The sequence below is a fragment of the Miniopterus schreibersii genome, assembly GCF_964146895.1.
Source record: "Miniopterus schreibersii genome assembly, chromosome: 4".
Classification (NCBI taxonomy): Eukaryota; Metazoa; Chordata; class Mammalia; order Chiroptera; family Miniopteridae; genus Miniopterus; species Miniopterus schreibersii.
Window position 1 is genome coordinate 73927231 of NC_138105.1, and position 20274 is coordinate 73947504.

The window sequence follows — 20274 nt, forward strand, 5'->3', positions numbered from 1 at the left end:
TGTTTATTAAAATATGTTTCATTTTCAAATTTGAGCTGTCATCTGTTAAAGTGTGTATACATTTTGGGGGGACAGCCTGTGTGTGTGTGTGTGTGTGTGTGTGTGTGTATTTTTTTTGTTTTGTTTTTTGTTAATTCTCATCCAAGGATGTTTTTTCATTGATTTTTAGAGAAAGTGGAAGGGAAGGAAGACAAGGGGAAGGAAAGAGATATAAACATCAATGTGAGAGAGATACATCGATTCATTGCCTCTTGAACAGGGATTGAACCTGCAAGCCAGGTATGTGCCCTTGACCAGAAATCGAACCCACGACCCTCTGGTACGCAGGTTGACACTCTAACCACTGAGCCACACTGGCCATGGCTATATATACATATATTTTTAATCCTCACCCAAGGATATGTTCATTGACTTTGAGAGGAAGGGGGAGGGGAGAGAGAGAGAGAGATTAATGTGAGAGAGACATTGATCCATTGCCTTCCGTACACACCCTGATTCCTGCTCTGACCAGGAATCAAACCTGCAAACTTTTGGTGCACCAGACGACACTCCAACTAACTGAGCCACACCAGCCAGGGTTATATCTATATATTTTTATCTCCTATCTTTCCTAAGGCACATGGCTGCATACAAAAACCAGCAGCTTTTCTGCATTTGATGCAAAATCAGCTGTAAATGAAAATGGGGGGAAATACCATTTGTAGTAATGTCAAAAACTATACAATTCATAGAAATAAATTTTATATACAAAAGCCAAAGGAGTTATAGGAAGGCCAAGAAAGGAGACAAAAGCCATCTGAAAGATGTACCATGAGGTTAGAAAGAAAGAATTCATATAACTTAGTATTACACAATGTCACAATTCAGAGAGCAATTCATGTCCAATCCCAAGAGGGAGTTTTTTGAAAATGGAAGAAATGATTTGTGTTCAAATGAAAGAATAAATGAGAGTAGCCAAGATCATGAACAAGAAGACTAGTAAAGAGGACTCTGACTTACCAGATATATAAATATACTCAAAAGCCATCATAATCACAGTACGGTACCCACCCAGAACTAGACAAACCATTGAGACAGTAAAGTGAAACCAAAATTGATCCCAATGAAACAATGGTACATTGTATTTAAATTCAGGAGGTAAAAATCATGGCATAAGGTACAAAATAAATGGTACAAGACAATCCATCTGGGAGAACACTGCTTGAACCCCTCTCTCACACCATAGTCCAAAAATTTCCAGGTGGATTTAGAAATTACGAGAATATTTATTAGAATGTGTGCATAACATGTGAATTAGGGAGCTCTTATAAAACTAAACAGGAAACTAAATGTTTAACTTTGTAAAGAGAAAAATATGTATGGCAAATGATGCCATAATCATGATCAGAGACAAAAGACTGGGGAAAATGTTTGCAATGCATGTGATAAAGAGTACAAGTTAATTGCCTCCTAACACAAAAATAACCGCACTTTTTGAAAGAATATAACATAATCCAGAACCTCCACAACATAACATTCACAGTACATAGGATATATGACAAAATGTCTAGACATATGAATAAACAAAGAAATGAAACTCATTCTCCTGGAAAAAAAAAAAGTTATTTTTAATGGAGTATAACCTCAAGATACCCCAGATGTTGGAATTAGCAGACAAGGATTTTAGAACAGCTATATAATTATTCTAAGTAGGAAAATATGCTCATAACGACTGAAGAGATGGGGCATCTCAGCAGAGAAATAGAAAAAAGAGATATTTTTTTAAAAAGGTGGAAATTCTAAAATTCAAAATATGCAATACCTGAAATTTCAAAGTTCTCTGGATGGGCTAACCAGCAGAGTGCAGATGACAGAAGAGTCAGTGAGCTTGAATAGATAGAAATTATCCAATCTGAAGCACACAGAGGAGGAAACTGGGCCATAAAGCAAGACTTAGGGATCTGTGGGACAACACTGAAAGGACTAACATACATGTAATTGGGTCCCAGAAAAAAGAAGGGCATAAAAAACATGTGAAAAAATAATTGCCAAAATTTGTTGAAATTTTTTTTATAGAGTTAAAAAAAGCTCAGAATTTTCTAAGAAAGATAAATACAAAGAAATACACACTTGGGCTCAATCCAGTCAATGTCATGAAAAACAAAGATCAAATCTTGAAAAGAACCAGGGAAAAATAATACATAACATGAGCATCTTCATGAATCAGCCAATTTTTCATCAGAAACTATGGAAGCCAGAAGACAGTAGAGCTACACAGTAGTGGTCGGGACCCAGTCAGGAGACAGAAACTACACAATAGTTTAAAATAGGGAAGTTTAATATAAAGAATTGTTAATGATGATGAAAGACTAACTGTAAGATCAATGAAACTCTAGGTGATTTCCTAGGGCTGAGGGAGTGTTTCCAAGGAAGGGCAAATTTGTAACAGGTTCAGACCTCCTTGGAAAATATGTGGTTTGGTCTACCAGATGGCAGAGATATTTGCTGGTTTGGCCATGCCATAGCTGGTCTGGAGTTGCTGGGCAAGGAAAAGGAGGAGGAGCAGGTGATCAGCAACTGGTGATGTAAGCACACATTGGGAGTCCAGGTGCTGGGTGAGACAGGAGGCCCACAGTGCATAAGCCTCCATGAGGGCTCTGGTTTGGAGGTCAAGAAGGCTGGAGAAAGGTTTTCACCAGTTTAAGGCTGCAAAGTCATAAAGGGATGATGATCTGTTCCCATGACTGGGGCAAGTTCCACCTGGAGTTTCCATACCTCCACCACTGACCCTTCTTGCAGGTGAGCATCTTCTTCCTGCAATGTCTCAAGAGTGTCCTCTGCTGAGAAAGGTTAACTTTGCACTCACTTGGAAGGAGACAAAGGAACTCCTTTATCACAGAGTACATATTGAGAGGTTCATTTAAAGATTCAAATAATCCAAAAGGAGGCAGAAGAGGGGAATAAAGAACTAAAACTTAGAGACAAAAGAAAGAAAAATAGTAAAATGGTAGATTTAAATTCAACCATATCATTAATTGAAATTATAATGGATTAGACACTTCAAGATAGAGTTGACCAGAATTAATTAATTTTCAAAGACCCATGTACCCCCTCCTTTCATGATGAACATTCTGGCTTCACCTGTGCGATGGCCTGAATGTCCAGCCGCCTGCGCAGTCTTCACCCCAGCCCCAAGACAGCCAGGTCCATTGAGAACAAGGGGCAATGTGAACTGAGTCATAAGAGCAAATGGGCCTGAGGCCAGCTCCCCTGGAGATAGGTCCAGTCAATGTCCCCCATTTCACAGAGGAGAAGCCAAAATACTATGTGTCTTACTTCTTTATGTTGTTTCTGATTTGCCTCATGGGTGGATCCATGGATGGATGGATGGATGGATGGATGGATGGATGGATGGATGGATGGGATGGATAGATGAATAGATGAATGGATGGATGAAATGGATAAATGGATATATGGATGGATGGATGGATGGGTATAGCCCAACCTTCAAAACTTGGAGTTGGCAGCTTCAGGGTCTGAATTGGTCCATCCTAGGGACCATCCTGAGGTTTTATCAACCACATGGTTCAGCCCTTTGGATGAATTCATCCAGAATGAGCGAACAGACAACAGAGTAAGAGAAATGGGATTACAGGGGATAAAAAGGAACAATAGGGGGCCCTGAACACACAAGCTGAGTAGCTGGCTCAGCAATTTTGAGTAAACTCTTCTGAGCCTGTTTCCCTACGTGTCACACAAGCTAAGCCCACTTTCCTAGGCTCCCAAGATGCGATAGGCTCTCCAGGATGGGCCCCCAGGCAGACAAACCCACCATCAGGCCTTTGGGGGACCTTAGTGCCCCTGCTCTGAGGGGTTGGGGAGCTGACCCCTCCTCAGAGAGGTCCAGAAGGCCCAAGAAGACTCTGAGAACATGGGGCCAGGGAAGAATGACTAGGTCCCCGTGTACTCCCCATGAAGCCCTCCAAAAGCCCCACTCACCTTCCCTTGAAGCTGAACCCACCAGCCAGAAGGGCCAACCTTGGGGCCCTCTTGCCACCTTGGCTTTGTGACTCACAGCCAAGTCTAGCCAATCAATGCCAGCTCCTGGGAGGAGGGGCTTCTAGAAGGCAGACTCAGAGGTAAGGGGGCAGGACCTGGGTCAGAGCTGAGAGTCATGGTGGTTGCTATGTGTTACCTGCCCATCCTGAGCAGAAAGTTAGGGCTATGAACACAGAAGTGACCCACCTCCACCTCCATGTGTCTGGAAGCAGCCCCAGTCTCTCATCCCTTGGGCATTTGCTGAGCACCTACTTTGGGCTGGGATCTGATCTGAGTCCTGGGGACACAACCCAAATAATTTGGGGCTGTGAAACTCAGGAAGGGACCAAAGAGGGGGTGGGATGGGCTGACCCACAGGGGAGGAGTTGGCCATGGGCAAGCTGGGGGAAGGGCGTCTCAGTTAGAGGGCACAGTATAGGCAAAGGCCCTGAGGTAAGAACAAGATGGGCATGATGAGGGAAGAGAGGAAGTTGACATGTATGTAAGGGAAAGGGAAGAGGGTGGGGAGGGGTCATAGTTGGAGCCTTGGAGAGGAGTAGGGGAGTTTGGGTTTGATTGAGAAGGAACCCAGAAGCCTGGAAAGAGTTTAAACAAAGGAAACTCTTACTTCTTAAAAGGCCAGCTGGTATCTGTGTCTGGCTCTGAGGACAAAGGCTTCTTAGGGTGGGGCTGGGCCCAAGGCCCCTTGGAATCTACATGCAGGCTGGTGGAAATGGGTATTGACTCTTAGCCACAGTCCTGGAGAGGGAACCGAGGCTGCCATTCCAGTCACCTCCTGGGGCTAGGTCGAGGCCTGGTGTGAATCACTGCTGGCAGGTCTTGGGCTGACACACACCTTGGCCTCAGCTCAGCAGGGTCCTGCCAAAGCCACAACAGCCAGGCCCAGGGGCCTCTGCTGGGCCTCACTGGGAGCTGCTGGGAGTCACCAGAGCAAGAGGTCAGCTGCGGGTTGGTCTCCATAAAGATCTAGGTTTGATTAGTGGGTTGGAACTTTCAGCCCCACCTTTCAAACCTCCTTGGAGGGGAGAGGGGCTGGAGGTTGAATTACCTTATACCAAAGGCCAAAGATGGCAGCCCAGAGGGGACATGGAAACTTAGTGCCCTGTGCATCTCTTTAATCTGGCTGTTCCTGAGTTGTGTCCTTTATAACCAGTGATCTAGAAAATAAAATGCTTTCCTGGGCTCTGTGAGCTGTCCTAGTAAATTATCAAACCTGAGGAGGGGGTCATGAAAACCCCCAATTTATAGCTGGTTGGTCAGAAGTACAGGTGGCAACCTGGGACTTGTGCTGGTGTCTATACTGGGGGTAGTTTTGCGGGACTGAGCCTTTCATCTGTGGGGTCTATGCTAGTTCCAGGTAAACTGTCAGAACTAAACTGTAGGAAACCTAGTTGGTGTTTGGAGAGTTGGAGAGAATTGGTTAGTGTAGGGAACATCCCCCCCCAAACAATTGTCATCAGAAATGTGAGTAAACAGTTTGGGCAGATCTTGCAACCTCCCTGGATCTCCTTCTCTATAGATTGGGGACTGCACAGGGTGCACTTGAGTATTAACTGTCATTGTTCATCCTCCAAACTATTCCAAATTCTGCCCTGGGAGATGTTTCTTGGACGTGAACACACAGCATCTCAGGTAAAGGACAAATTAGGGAGATTCGGCCGAGGTCACAGGATGGCAAATTGGCATCCAAGTTGGTACTCAGTCTCCTGAACAGTGAAGCTCTACCCTCAAAACATGGCTCTTGGTCTCCTGTTTGACACCATCTCAGCATCAGCTCTCTTCTCACTTCTGGCGCCCCTCCTGAAATGTCTTCCAGAAGGCGGTGCCAGGTGAAGTCACATGGTTAAAAAACAAACCCCCAAACAGCTCTTGAAACCTCAAGAAGTGGGCAGACAGAGTGACCAGGGGCTAGAGGGAATGTGTAGATGGTGAGGAACCACTCTGATGGCCAAGGGACTGTGGACACATGGCATTCCTTCTTTGTACCTGTAAATCAGGCATGATTCACTTTCTGAGTAGGGCTGGGTATGGTCAGCATTCAACACACACCTACCAACCCAGCTTGCCCTGTGTCTTGGGCCACCAATGCTCACATTCCCCTGGGGCCCCAAGTAAGGCAGAAGCCCAAGGCCCAGGGTCTTTGGCCCACACAATAGCAAAGCCTAGATGAGATCAGGGAAGAGGACAGCCTGGCAGTCAGGGCTCTGGAGGCGAGAAAGCCAGGTCCCAATGTCTCTGTAGTCTCCTTAAAAGGCTGTGTGGCCCTGGCCCATGTGGCTCAGTTGTTAGAGCATCAGCCTACACACTAAAGGGTCTTGGGTTTGATTCCCAGAACATCCCTGGGTTCGATCCCAAGCCCAGGTCAGGGAGCATAGGAGAGGCAACCATTTTATGTATCTCCCTCTCTCTCTCCACTCTCCCTCTATTAAAAAAAAATTAAAAAACAAAACAATGGAAAAAATATTCTCAGGTGAAAATTAAAAAACGAAACAAAACAAGCCTATGTGACCTCAAGCCAGTCACTCAACCTCTCTAAACCTGTTTCCTCAAAATGGGAGAATAGGATATTGGGGGGAGGGTGCTTTCAGAGAATATTTAGAAAATCCTGGACTCCCAGTCAGTGCCCTAAAAGGGAGGTCCCACAGAAAGTACCCACACCTCCAGTCCTAGAGTAAGACCACCTGCTCAGATCCCACCTGTGCCACTTTCCTTCTGGTCCCAAGATTCAGTTTCCCCATCCCCTAACCAATAATAAACACATTAAACACTGACAGTGAGCCAAACACTGCTCTGTAAACAAACTTAATTTCCACAACTTTATAGAGGTTTAGATTGTTCTGCTCGTTTCAGAGACAAGGAAACATTAGCCCAGAAGGTCAAAGCTTCTGCCTTTTCCTTCCTGCCTCGGCTGGGGCTGTCCCCTTTCCATCCTGCAGTCACTCCTCCCCAAAGGGGACAATCTGCAAGCTTGCTAGTTCCAATCGCTTTAGTCTCCAGCGTCCGCGGCCCAACCCAGACATCAGTGGGCCTGGCGCCCAGGCGCGCCTAGATGGCGCTCGCAGCGCGCCAGAGGTGCGGGCCCCACCATGGGGCCAGCTCCCCCTCCCATGAGCAGGGGAGGAGAGACGAGGGAAGGAGGCGTGGGGGGAGGGGAGCGGGATAGGCCTAGCCCAGCCCCTTAGGTCCCGGCAGGGGAAGGAGGAGGCGGAGAGCAGAGCTGGCATAAGGAGACTTTACTGAAAACAGAAAACCGGGCGAACCAAGTATTACAAACAGGAATGTAGACTTGTAGCAAAACAAAACCGAAAAGGGGGGGGGGGACCCACAACAGAAAGGGCGTGGAGGAAAGATGGAAGGGTGTCTGTCGGAAGAACGGAGAGGGCGGGGGCAGAAAGCAAAGAAAGGGAGGAGTTTTCTTTACTGTTTCTTTAAAAAAAAAAAAAAAAAAAACCAACACAAGAAAACACGCACGCACACAACCAACGTTTGTTCCCGAGTAGAAACATAAATAGGGCAGAATCGAACACTGTTCTCTCTTCCAAATGCAAAAAAGTAAAAGAAAAGGCAACGCAGGGCTTCAGGCTGCGCCCCCTCGGAACCCTCTTCGGCCGCGGTGCGTACAAAGAGGCAGCCGGGCGCGGGTTTGTGCAACTCGGGGTGGCCGCGCGCAGAGGGTAGAGGCAGCGCAAGGGCGGGGCGGGGATGGGGAGTCATGCGCTTGCCCCCCCGGCAGCAGGGGGTCCAGCTTGTCGAGTGTGAGGTGCCCTCTCCCAAGTCCTGGCACCATCCGGGGGCGTCCCCAGGGCCACGCCCTCTCAGAGTCCGGGGCACCCACGCCCCCCCCGCAAGCCCGCCTCTCCGGTAGGGGGGCCGCGCATGCGCCCCGCGCGCGGGCTCAGTACGCGGACACCTGGTGCTGGGGCAGCAGCTGGCAGCCGCTGTTGACGTGGCTGAGGACCTTCTGCTTGAGCTGCGCCACCTGCTCACGCAGCAGGCTTGCGGTGGACGCCAGCTCCGTGTTCTGGCTCTTGAGCGTCTTCACTTTCTCCTCGAGGCGTGAGATGCGCTCCAGCTTGCGCTTGCGACACTTGGAGGCAGCGATGCGGTTGCGCAGCCGCTTGCGCTCCGCCTTGATACGCTCTTGAGTGTCCATGTCGATGGGCGACAGCGGCGGGCTCTCGCCGAAGCTCGGCACGTCGGGCACGGTCTGCGGCTCATCCTTGAGCGCGGCGAGGCGCGGCGGCCCCAGCGCGCCGGGGGGCGGCGGCGGGAAGGGCACAGGCTCGGCGGCAAAGGCGACCGTCGCAGCGCCCCCCGCGCTCCCGGTGCTGCCTGCGTAGCTGCTCAGGTTCGCGTAGACAGGCGCCTCGGGCGTGGCCGCCGCCGTGGCCAGCTCGCCGGGAGGCGCGGCGCTCGCGGCCGTGCCCGAGGGTCCCCCGGCCGCTGCGGCCGCGGAGGCGGCGCCCGCACCCAGCTGGTTCTGCTTGTGTAAGTCCTCCAGGGCCTTGACGAAGCCCTCGGCGAATTCCTGCTCCTCGCTGGCCGCCACCTTGGGGTAGAGGAATTGCGTGCTTGTTGGCGTGGTGGTGACCAGCCCGTTGGACTGGATGATGAGGCGCTCGAGTTCGGGCGAGGCGAGCTTGAGCAGCCCCAGGTCCGGCGAGGCGAGCAGGCCGTCGGGGGGCGCCGCGCCAGGGGCGCCGTCGGTGCGCAGGGGAGCCGGGGGCGGCGCGGCCGCGGGCTTGAGCGCCGCTGCCACCTGCTCGCTCAGGCTCAATGTAAGCGCATCCTTCTTCATCATGCTGCCGGCCACTGCCGTCGGGGGCGCCCCGGGGAACAGACGACCCGAGGACGTGAAGCTGCCACCGCTGCCACTGCCACTGACGCTGCCGCCCAGGCCGCTCAGCGCCTCATCGCCGTAGAAGGGTGTTTCCATCCTCCGCCTCCCCCACCGCGCCGGTCCGGGGGGGAGGGGAGTGGCCGCGGCCTCCCGAGGGGCCCGGGCCCCCCCCCCGTCCACTTGGCCCTGAGCCCGCCCCGGCTGCGGCCGCTGCGCCCGGCCCTCGGTTGGCGGCGGCTGCTGCGCCGCGCAACCCGCGCGCTTTCTTATAGCCTCGGCCCAGCGCGATGAGCTCATTGCCCCCGCTCGCCATTGGGCGCGGGTGACGTCTGTCATTTACATAGCGGGGCGGGGCCAATCTATCGACAACCTCCCCGGCTGCCGTTGCCCCGGTGACGCGCAGTAAACCGCACAACAGCGCGCTGCCTTATGGGTTGACATCATGGGGGTGGCCGCGCGCCTAAGCCGGGTCACCCCGCCCCAGGATCGCAGAGTACGACCAAGGCCCCCAGCGCCGCCTCCTGCCAAGGCACGTCCGGGGTGGCGTGATAGGCCCGGCCACCAGGCGCCCGCCTGCCCCAAAGCCCCGCCCCCGTGCGTGGGGCCCTGCCGGCAGGGACGGTGTCGGCCCCGCGGGTGGGGGGAATGGGGTCCCAGTTGGATAAATAACTCCCTGGCTCCTCCCGTTCTACTCCGCGAACGGCGGCTCCCTTAAACGCGTTTCAGCCAGAGATTATGCGCTCTGGGGGCTGAAGGCCTGGGGGAGCGGTGGCCAGTGACTCGCCGGGGATGTAGGCCAAGTCTGCCTTCACCCACCCTCACCCGCAATGTCCGGTAGTGTGTTTGCCCCAGAAAGATAGGGGAGGGGAAAGGAGGGCTGCCAGAACTTACTGAAAGCGCTTTGATCTTAATACTTTTCACTGGGAGCGGCCTAAAGCACGGGCTCCGAATTCCTGAGAGACGCGAAATCTGAGGCTCAGCGAGTGACCAGTCGGCGGGACCAGGGCTGTGACCACCCGGTAGAACCCTGGCGTCCATGCCCCTGGGCAGCTGCCTACGTTTTAACTCTGCCAATGCCTGCTGTGGGTCCTCCAGTGAGTGTGCCCTACAGTTTTTCTCTGAATACCTCTCTACCCCCCCCCCCCAGGTTTCTCCTTTAGTCCCTGCTTGGGCTGTTAAGGCAGGAATCCAGCTGGTAATTATTACCTGCTTATTACTATTATCATGACTGTTAGAGCTTAATTAGCTGCCCTAAAGGCTGGCTGGGGATGGGATATGAAGGACGAGAGAGGAGATAACCACCCCAACACTCCCCAGGGATCCTTAGGATATCTGAGTCTGACAGCCCCTGCACACAACCCCTCCATGGCTCTTACATCACTCAGGATGGAGCCCACTCCTCAGCCAGGTGGTAGAGGCTCCACACCCTTCTTCCTCCTGTGACCTTTCACCCTTACCCTCTCTGAGCCTTGGTTTCCCAGCTCCCTACTGCCCCAGGACCTTTGTATGTACTATGCACTCGTGATTCCTTGACCCAGTGCAAAAGTGTGTCCTCAGAGAGGCCCCTCCCACTCACCTTGTTTTCATTATATCCTTGAACTATCCAGAATGATGGAGTGGATCATAAGTCTCCAGAAAACAAGAACCTTGTCTATCCTGGGCCTGGTAGTTCCCCAGCTCCCTGCACAGGGCCTACCTAGCATACAGTTGGTGCAGGATGTTAAAGGAGAACACTGCCTGCCTCTGTGGCAGTCTCTGGCCTTGGTTTGTGTGACTGGCCTGTGGGCAGGAGCAAACCCCTCCTCCCCTCCCCTCCCCAGCTCCCTTTCTCACCCGGCCCTGCTCCTAATGCCTTTGGAGCAAGAAGGCTAAGAGGGAGTCTGTGATTTTGAGCAAGAGGCCTGGACTGGCCTGGCAGGCGGAGGGCCAGACGCATCGGTGTGTGTTTGTGTGCACAGTTGTCTACCTGTGCCTGTGTGTGTTCATGTGTGGAGCAGGATACCATGTGTATATGCATATGTCTGTTTCCAGGCATGTGGGTCTCTGTGCCCTCCATGCCCTCTGTGCCCTCTTGGGTCCCAGCCTGGGCAAAAAGGACCCTGGTGGAAGGGAATACAGACCCAACCTGTAGCCAGCCCTGGGACCCCTCTCTGGGTCAAGATTGGAGAGGGTGTCATGCTTCTCTCCAAGGCAAGAGGATGATTGGGCAGCCTAGGGAGGAGGCTCCACCCTGACCTTGAGTCTTGACCTTAATAGGTAGGTGGCTATCTAGTGACCCGTGGGCAGAGTCAGCCTGAGCTGAAAGAATGACCAGCAGACAGGCCTTGAGAAATGGAGGCATAGGGAGGCAAAGGCAGGTTACCGCTCTGAGTCCCAGTTTCATCTTCATGAAAATGAAATCCTACCTACCTCATGGAGTATTGTGATTTTTATTGGATTTGCAGAAATAGTATGGGCTCAATAAATGTTCTCTGTCATTGTTTTACTTTATTATTATGCAGCCAAACTGCAGGGTCTGGAGTTCCCTTAGCCTGGAGTGCCCTTCCTTAACCTCCAGGCAAACTCCTACTCATCCTTCAAAACCCCCTTTCAATCTTCCTTCCTCCAAGATGCCTTCTTTAACTATGCCCCTGGGGACTTCCCTAGACCCCTTCCATCTGTCTGAGCCCTGTCCACCATTTGTGTCTGGCTCTATATGCCCCAAACAGGGGAGGGTTCTTGAGCTGGGTGGGGAGGGTTCTTGGCTTCTAAGTGTAGGGTGCGGCCTTTGGCAGACTTTGCCAGCTCCACTTTCTAAGGCTTGACTCCCTACCCCCAGTCTGCTCTTCAGTGCACTTACTATTCCCTCTGACCTAATGCCCTTCTGCATCCTCTCCTTCCAGCCAGGGAGCCCTCTGGGACACCCCAGCTTTGCCTCTCCATTTGGGCCAGCCCTGATCCCACAGAGCTGGGAAGAGGGGCTGTGTCCAGATCTGTCCCTGAGACCCATGGGGGCTTCTCCGGCAGGTCAAGGAGGCCCTAAATCCATCAACTAGCCCTATGCAATGAACTAGGTATAATCCCATTACTTCATTCCACATATATTGATTGAGCACCTACTGTGAGCCCAGTGATGGGGACACACATAAATGTCACAAACAATCCCACCCACCCAGCACAAGATCTGAAGGAAGAAGGTCACAAACACAGCTTTGAGGAGAATAAATGGTGCCTCTTTCATGGAGGGTAAAGGGGGGTATTTTAGCATTGGGTAATCTGGGAGAGGCATCCCTAGGAGGTGATGCTGAATGAAGGAACAAGTCAGAGTCAAGGGCAGATAATCAAGGGCAGAGTGTCCCAGTGGGAAGAGCAAGTGCAAAGGCCCTGGGGCAGAAGCCAATTGGCCACATTGATGGAGGGCAGAGAAAGGTGGGGCTGGACTGGGGGAGCCAGGGAGGAGAGAGAAAAGGAAAGTGAAGGTGGCTGGGTCTCCACCAAAACTGGGGTGGCTGGTATTCCAAGGACTTTTGTTCCTCACCACATTTTCACCTTTATTCTCCCAGCAGCTTCGAGTCCAGAAGCAGCGTCCAGAAGGGGCCCACGACCTGCTCAGAGTCACAGCCCAAAGCTGACTAGAATTAGGCTGCCCCCCCCTTTCCCAACAGAAGCTGAACCTGACCCCCACCCCCATCACCCCGGGCTCTGGCCTCTGCCTAACGCGGAGAGATCTGCTTTTTTGTTTAAAGCAACCTGCAACTCTTAATGTTTAGTCTTTATTTGAAGACCCAAAAACCTAAAATCTACTGTATAAAACGGAAAGCCCCAAAGGAAGAGAATAAAGGAGTTAAGCACGAAGCTGAAAGGGGTGAGGTGGAGGGTCCTTCCGGGGGTGAGGCTTGCCAGGGATGGCCCGAGCACCCAGGACCTCGCGGGTCTGGGTGCGGCTAGTAGGGGCAGCCCCTCCGAGTTTAGGCTCCACGGGCTGCAGAGGGCGCGGATGGCTGAGACCTGGTGGTAGGACCCCGCAGGGCGACCAGAGGAGGGGCGCGGGCCTTGGGTTGGGGGCGCGTCTGGCCCCGCCGCATTCCTGAGGATCGGGTTACCCGCAAAGACTGCGGCCCCTCCCTCCCCTCCTGCCCTACTTCCGCCCTAGCCCGGAGCCTGACGGGCAGCCACCTCCGCGGTCCTGTGCAGGTGTTTCTCTGGCCTTAGGGAGGGGCCAGGCTCTGACCTTTGCGCTGGCACTGACTTTTTCTGTCTCACAAGACCATTTTGCAATTCACGTGCCGTCAGCCCCCTTCAGCAAGGATGGACCAGAGTGATACCTGGCAGAGCCGGCTTTATGATTGGTGGCCCTAATGACCACTCTCCGAGGCTGTGGTGTGTCCCCAGCCTCCTGCAGGCTCGGGAGAGCCCTTAAGTCATGTTTGTTGATTGATGGACCTACTATGCAGGGTGAGTTCAAAAGGGTTCCTGCAAAGAGAGAACACCTTCTCACACCAGCCATCCCTACCTCCCAAGACAGGCTCACCCAGTGTACATTTAATGTGTACTTGCTGTATACCCAGGCCCAGATGAGGCCCTTTCACAGGGGGGACCGGAGGGTTTGGGGATCAGAGAGTGGTGAACTCATTTTCATTAGACCAACTTCAGAAGTTCACTTTTTTGTTTTCCTTTGGGCCAACCTCAAGAACCATTATTCATGTCCATTCCACCGTCCTAATTGAGCACCTACTGTGTGCATGGCCCTGTGTGTTGGGCATGGGTTTTTAGTCCTCCCTCATCACCTCCTGAGCTGATATTCTTATGGGAGACAGGAAACAACATAAGCACATAAGCACTGTCACTCTTTTTCCTTTAGTTCAACCCCCTTTTCTGTTTTTACTTAAGTATATTTCAAAAGGGAACCTTTGTGTCACCACCAAGAATGGAAAACCAGTTTCTCTTGCCATAAATAGAAGGAAACCCAAAAAACGATTACCTGAGAGCAAAACACAGGCGCCCCCCTCCCCCAACACTCTGGGCCAAGCCTGGATCACGAATTTCCAAATTTCCAGAGAGCAGTAAAGGCAGGGAAGCCCCAAGCCAAGCCAAAGAAAACTTCAGGAGGCACAACAGGGACCCACTCACTGTTTCTGTCCCAGAGGGCCCCAGCACACAGTCGATGCTCAGTCAATATGCCCAGCCTCAGATAAGCCACCTACTATATTTGAGGTTTGCCTGAATCAGCCAGCACCCTCACAACGCCCTGTGGGGTACTGACCCATTTCGGGGACTGCTGAAGGTAGTGGCACGCAGCTACCCCACAGGGCTGCTGAGGGGAGGCTTCAGGTTGGTTAAGTGGAAGCTCCCACTTCCTCCTCAGAACCTTGGGGCTGTCCCCACCCATGGTCGTGTGGGCCCCTGACATCCTTCTCCAAAGAGCAGTGGGTCCCTGGGTGTCCTCCCTAGGCTGCTTGGGGATGGGGGAAGAGTTGTGTGAATCTATGAATATATGAATAATTAAATGAATGAGGGGATGGAGTAATGGCTGTGTTAGTGAAGTAATGAATGGATGAGGCAATTAATGAGCTGCTGCATCCTTGCTGCCAAGATCGCAAGCCCACTCCACATTTTTCCTTAAAATCCCACAGCAGCCCCTCAAGGAGGACACCTGTCCCCACTTTTCGGATGGGACCACCTAGGCTCTGAGCAAAATTTAGCCCTTCTTGGGAAGGCAGACTGGAATCCAGGTGCATCTCTGCAGGAAGATGGGAGGCCGGGAATCCGGGGTCTGGACTGCACAGAGGAGAGCTGCAGCTGGACCTCGGCAGGCCCTTAGGCCTCAGTAAGGGAGTAGATTGAATGGGGCGGGCGCAGCAGGCAGCGCAGTAGAAGGAGCAGGAAGAGACAGGGTCGGGTAGGGAGCCAGCAGAGTCCAAGTCCATCTCGAAGGGGCTCCAGGGAAGGAGGTTGGCCCCGCCCCCACCCCAGCCCAGGAGGCAAATAAACCCTAGCTCAGCCCCTCTCCGGCTGGGGGGCAGACAGACCCTCCTCCGGGCCTGAGGCCGCTCTCCTGAACTCCCTCGCGCCCCACCCCCATGCTTATCCCACTTCCCCCCAGACCCCGCGGCTGCCTCCGGGGAGGAAGTGGTGAGGCTGCGGGGGAGGGCCCTTCATTCTCACTTCCCCTGGGGCAGGGCGGGGCCTGAGGGTCCCTTCCCCCGCCGTGAGAAAGGGGGGGCCTCTCCAGAGGGGTGGGAGGTGGGAGTCAGGGAGCCACAGGAACTGGGTGATCAGCCAGGGCCTCGTGACCTCCCTAAGTTCTCTGGGGTTCCCTGGTTCTCATTTTGAAAATGGGGGGTGGGGGGCGGAGAAACTAGAAACAGAATTGCTCGGTAAGAGGACCCCGCCCCGAGTCCTAGGAGCTTCTGCGATGCGGGAAGACCCAGCTGGACATGGACACGCCCAGCCCTGGAGGGTTCTTGACGGGGTGGAGGGAGGGACTTTGCAGTAAACAGGACTGGGATGGGGCGGGAGACGCATTCCAGGCGGGAAGCCTGGCGCGGCCAAGGCCAGGGGGCTGCACAGCACCTCCCGCGTGGCCTGGCCTTGCCCGGGAATGCCCTCCCTCTGTCCCCCCCAACCTGGCCCTCCTCTGGCGGGGGGGGGGGGGGGCGCGGCTGGCGGCAGTGAAAGAGTTAACTGCAGGGCGGCGGGACTGGGTGGTGAAGGGGGGCGGGTGGCGTTAGTGCCGACGTCAGGGCCAGGCGGGGCTGCGTAAACACAGACGCTCGGGCTGCGCGGGAGGCGGTGGTGGGTAGGGGCAGTCCTCCAGGTCCCCGACGCCGCGCATACTTTGGGGGAAACTGAGGCATGGGGAGAGGTGTGGCATACCTGGGACTGAAGCCGAACCGCCGGGCGCCAGCTCTTCCACGGTCCCCGCCGCCGCCCCCTGCCTTGCCCATGCCCCCAAGGTTGCCCGGCTGGAACCAACTGGTTTCATAGTCTTGTTTTCCAGCGCGCAGACAAGGCCGCCTAAATAAGCGCTGAGCGGCCCAATCTGTGTCCCGGTTAGTTGCCGCATCTGCGTGGGCCTCAGTTTCCTCAACTGCACCATAGGAAGAGAGCTGACATTCACTATGGGCGCACGGCTCAGCCTTTGGGAGTTCGCGGTGCGATGGGAGGGGATTCCCATCCCGAGGGACGGGGTGTTGGGGAGGTCAGAGCTGGGAGCCCAGACGTCTGAATGGGGGAACCTTGCGATGCGGGATTCGAATTCCTGTCTAGCCTCTCGGCTCCCCTCCTCCCCCCTCCTTTACTCCCTTAGCCCTCAGGTCCCTCCCCTCCACTTCTCCCCCATCTCCTCCCCCCCCCCCCCCCCCGCCGAGCTCTGCAGCCTAACTGGGGCCGCTAATTAAATACAGGGCCGGGGGGGCGGGCGGGGGCGGGGACGACAAGACCCGCACGCGGTTAACCCCTTCCCCACCGGTCCCTGGAAGCCTGCCCGGGTCTGGAAAGAGGATGAGCGTCAGATGCTGAACCCCCCTCCGCCCAGGACTGGAGGTTTTAGGACAAGCCCATTTGACGAATGGCTAGACCGAGGCCAAGGGGCCGATTTCAAGGTTCTGGGCTAGGCTGGATTAATGGGGAGTTGGGGGGAGCGGGAGCATAGAAATAGTGGGAAAGAAAGGGGAGATAGTGACTGAAATAAACAAAGAGCCAAAGGCAGAGATAAAGGGAGGGGGAGAGCCGGAGAGGGAGGGAAGAAAAGTTTAGTGGAGCCAGAGGGAGAAGGCCAGAGACCCAGAGAGAAAGGAGGGAGAAGAGACAGCTGGGAAAGACTGGAGACAGGAAGAGACACGTTTGTCAATCATGTTTTTCACTGGGATCCATTGTTCTTGGCTGAAGACGAATGAACCAGTCTTCGGTGTTGTTAGCATAAAGAGGTGACCCTGTAAATCTCTACAGTGAAGATGTAGTGACTATCTCCCAGGGCAGCACAATTGGGGCTGGTGTTGACACGGTGGCCCCATGGATGATCAATATCTATGGTGATGGTGGTGAGGGGGGGTACTCACAGGCCACCCCAACCTGTCCTGGAGGCCTCAGGGCAGGTACCCTGGTCTGGCTTGACCATTGCTCACTGACTTCTTTCTGTTCCCACTCTGGGCTTGAACTGAGAGCCAACCTGCCCAGGGAGCTGTAGGTCACACCAAGGCCCCACTCTGTCCTTGCAGTTCTGGGTCAGGTGGAGAAGACCCAGACACTGGCCTTTCACTGCCTGGTTCCCCCTTCACTCTGCACACGCTGCCATTCCACAAGCTGGGTAAACTAAGGCCCACATTCTTAGGGCGGGGACAGCTGGAAAAATAGATAATGTATAACGTCAGGCAGTGACAAGAGTTATGAAGAAATTGCAGGGAGGGGGTGCAGAGGGTCCACGAAGACTTAAGACAAAGCGGGTGCTGTTGGGGTGCCCTAAGGTAGGTTATTCCTGAAAGCCAGAGTAGCACATGCAAAAGCCCTGAGGTAGGAATGCACAATATGTTGGAGGAGAATCCACGAGGCCTGGGGTGGGTTAAGAAGAGGGGAGATGGGGGAAGGTAAGGGTGGGGGGATCACGGGACACCCAGGTCATAAGCAGCTGGGATGATGGGTAGTTGGAATCCTTACTAGCCAAGGTAGAACCCATGACTACCCTCCCCACCTCAGTTTCCCCATCACAGGGACCCATCTTCCCTCTGAGTGCCACTCTGGCTTTCCCATACTCTGTGGCTTACTGCTTTAGACAGTCTCCCTGTCACCCCCTAGCTATGCCCACTCCTGCTGTCCACTGCCCATGTTTCCTCACCTGCAGTACCCACTGCTTAAGACAGTCCCCGTCCCCTCCCAGGCAGAGCCTGGAGATTCTGCAGGGAGCTGGTGGCTCAGGAGGCAAAGGGGCTGAATGGGGGAATGTGGGCATCTTGGTCCTTGAGTGCTGTCAGCAGCCTGGGTAAAAAATAGCTGCACCCCCGCCCCCGGCAATGACGTGAAGGTGGCTGCAATGATGGGGGATGTGCCTGAAGGAGCATCTGGCAGGATCCATGTTGCCATGGCAATGCTGACTCAGGCAGAGGCAGGTAGCAGCATCTGGTACCCACTGTCCTGCCCCTGTGCGCACAGCACCCTACCAGGCCCCTACTCTGCAGGCTCCATTCTGGAAGTGGCTTCTGAGACTGGAGAGGGATAGTAAGACCCTGGGGTGGCTGGATAAGTTCCTGCATCAACTCATCCAGCACCTGCTGAAAGGTATGAGATCTGAGGCCCCGTCTCTCCCTCCTGTTTCCAGTCTCTTGCCCTCTCTTCTTGCATCTTTTTCTCTCTCCATCTCAGAGCACAACCCAGACCCTTCCCCGCACATCCCAGAACCCGAAGCTGCTGTCCACCCCCCACCCCATCCCCGTCACTTGTTCTCCAGCCACACCAGCCCATTCCCACTTCAGGGCCTTTGCACATGCTGGGCTGCTTAGAAAACTGAGGGTCTTCACCTGGCATTTACCTTGTTTAATTCTTGGTTTCCTTTTCTGTTTCTACTCCCATCTCCAGAGTATAAAGACCTATGAGGTGGTCTGTGGTTCCTTTGGAGGCCTGTCTGCCTATTTCTGCCTTCATTTTTCCCACTGGGAAATGGGCAAATGGGCATGACGGTCACAGTATGACCTCATGGGGGAGGTGCAGATTAATCGCTTACAGCTGTGCCTAGCAGAGAGTAAACATTCAACAAGTACTTAGAAATAGTCCAAGTTCCATGAGCTGCTGAAGGATGAACACAATGTGGTCCATCCACACAGTGGAATATTATTCAGCCACATAAAAAAGTGACAGGCTACAATGTGTATGAACCTTGAAAGTGATGCTGAGAGAAACCAGACACAAAAGGCCACATGTATGATTCCATTTATATGAAATGTCCAAAACAAGCAAATCTATAGAAACAGGAAGTCGATTCATGGTTTAGGGGCTGGCAGAGGTGGGAATGGGTATGGAGTTTCTTTTTGGGTTTCTTTATGGAGTTTCTTTCTGGAACTAGAGGTGGTTGCACAATATTGTGAAGGGTACTAAATGCCACCAAATTGTTCATTTTAAAATGGCAAATTTTATGTTAGTGAATTTTACCTCCATAAAAATAATAAAAAGGACATTAGATAAAAGCACCTGGTCAGTGTGGTTCAGTTGGTTGGGAATCCTCCAGTGCACCAGAAGGTTGCTGGTTTGATTCCTAGTCAGGGCACATGCCTGGGTGGCAGGCTTGATCCCTGGCAGGGGACTTGCAGGAGGCAGCCGATTGTCTCTCTCTCCCTTTACCATCTTCTCTGTTAGGACAGAGTGTGACCAGGAGGCTGAATGGCTGGGATGAGGTCAAGGACGTTTGGGTGCCTTGGAGGGGACAGTCTCCCCCTCAGGGGTGAGGGAGAAAGAAGGAACTACAATCTATGTGGGGTCCTACAGCAAGTGGGGGGAGGCTATGGGGTTCATTCCAGATGAGGGCTCTGTTGGGGAACCTGCTTCCTGCAGACTCATGAACACAAACAGCAAGAATCATTTTCTCCTTTTTTAGGAAAACTGGGTGTTGCACCCAGGCCTCCCCTTCCAGGAACATACTTATAGGGGTTTCAGAAAACTTTGCCCTTCCAGAATGTTCTGGGGAAACTGTGTCCTAGTCTCCATGGTGACAAAGGAGGGGCCACAGTCCACAAACACTTAGGGACACCCTCCAGCCCTGGTCTCCAGGGACACTCAACATGCTGGGGTGGTGCAACATGGAGGGACAGACCCTCCATGTTGGGTGCTCACAGGGATGGTTTTCAAAGAAACAGAAGGGAATGCAAGAGGGGGAAGACTCAATAGGACCCACAGGGTATTTTTAGGCACTGAATGTAGCCCTGAGGTATTTCCACGGCCACTCCCGAGAGTGAGCTGGGTGACTATTTCAGTGCCTGGTTCCAGTGGAGGCGGGGTGAGGGTGAGTCACCTCTGGGTGACTGGGCCTAGACTGGGAGGGAGCTCTTAGGGTAGGACTGGGGGCTTTCGAGGTGACTGCTCACCAAGCCAGGCATCAGGTGCCAGCCTCTGGGCACAGAGGATAGTGGCGTGGCCACTGCCCACAGGGATGGCATCGCCCCCCTGGACAATGGCCAATCATGCTGACCCCAAGACTTACAGAGATGAAAAGGGTACTGGGTGAGGCTTGACACTCCACAGGTGCTCACTGAAGCACCACTGAGAGTTTCAAGCATGAATGGAGCACTGGCTGTATACTAAGCATCCCTCCTTTTGTAATCCTCCCAACGGTCCCCGTGAGTTAGAATCCAATTACCAGCAAGGCACGGTGGGGTTAAACCTGCAGGGCCCCTTATGTGCCTTGAACCCCGTCCCTCAGCTGAAGCTACAGT

At 53.4% G+C, this 20274-nt stretch overlaps 1 protein-coding gene across 1 annotated transcript; it reads right to left on the reverse strand.

The window, feature by feature from the left end:
* Positions 1-7256: 7256 nt before the first annotated feature.
* Positions 7257-9065, reverse strand: JUND (JunD proto-oncogene, AP-1 transcription factor subunit). The gene has a single exon (XM_081134933.1). It carries the CDS (start codon positions 8972-8974, stop codon positions 7934-7936), a length of 1041 nt encoding a protein of 346 aa, XP_080991059.1. The 5' UTR covers positions 8975-9065; the 3' UTR covers positions 7257-7933.
* Between the last annotated feature and the right edge of the window lie 11209 nt (positions 9066-20274).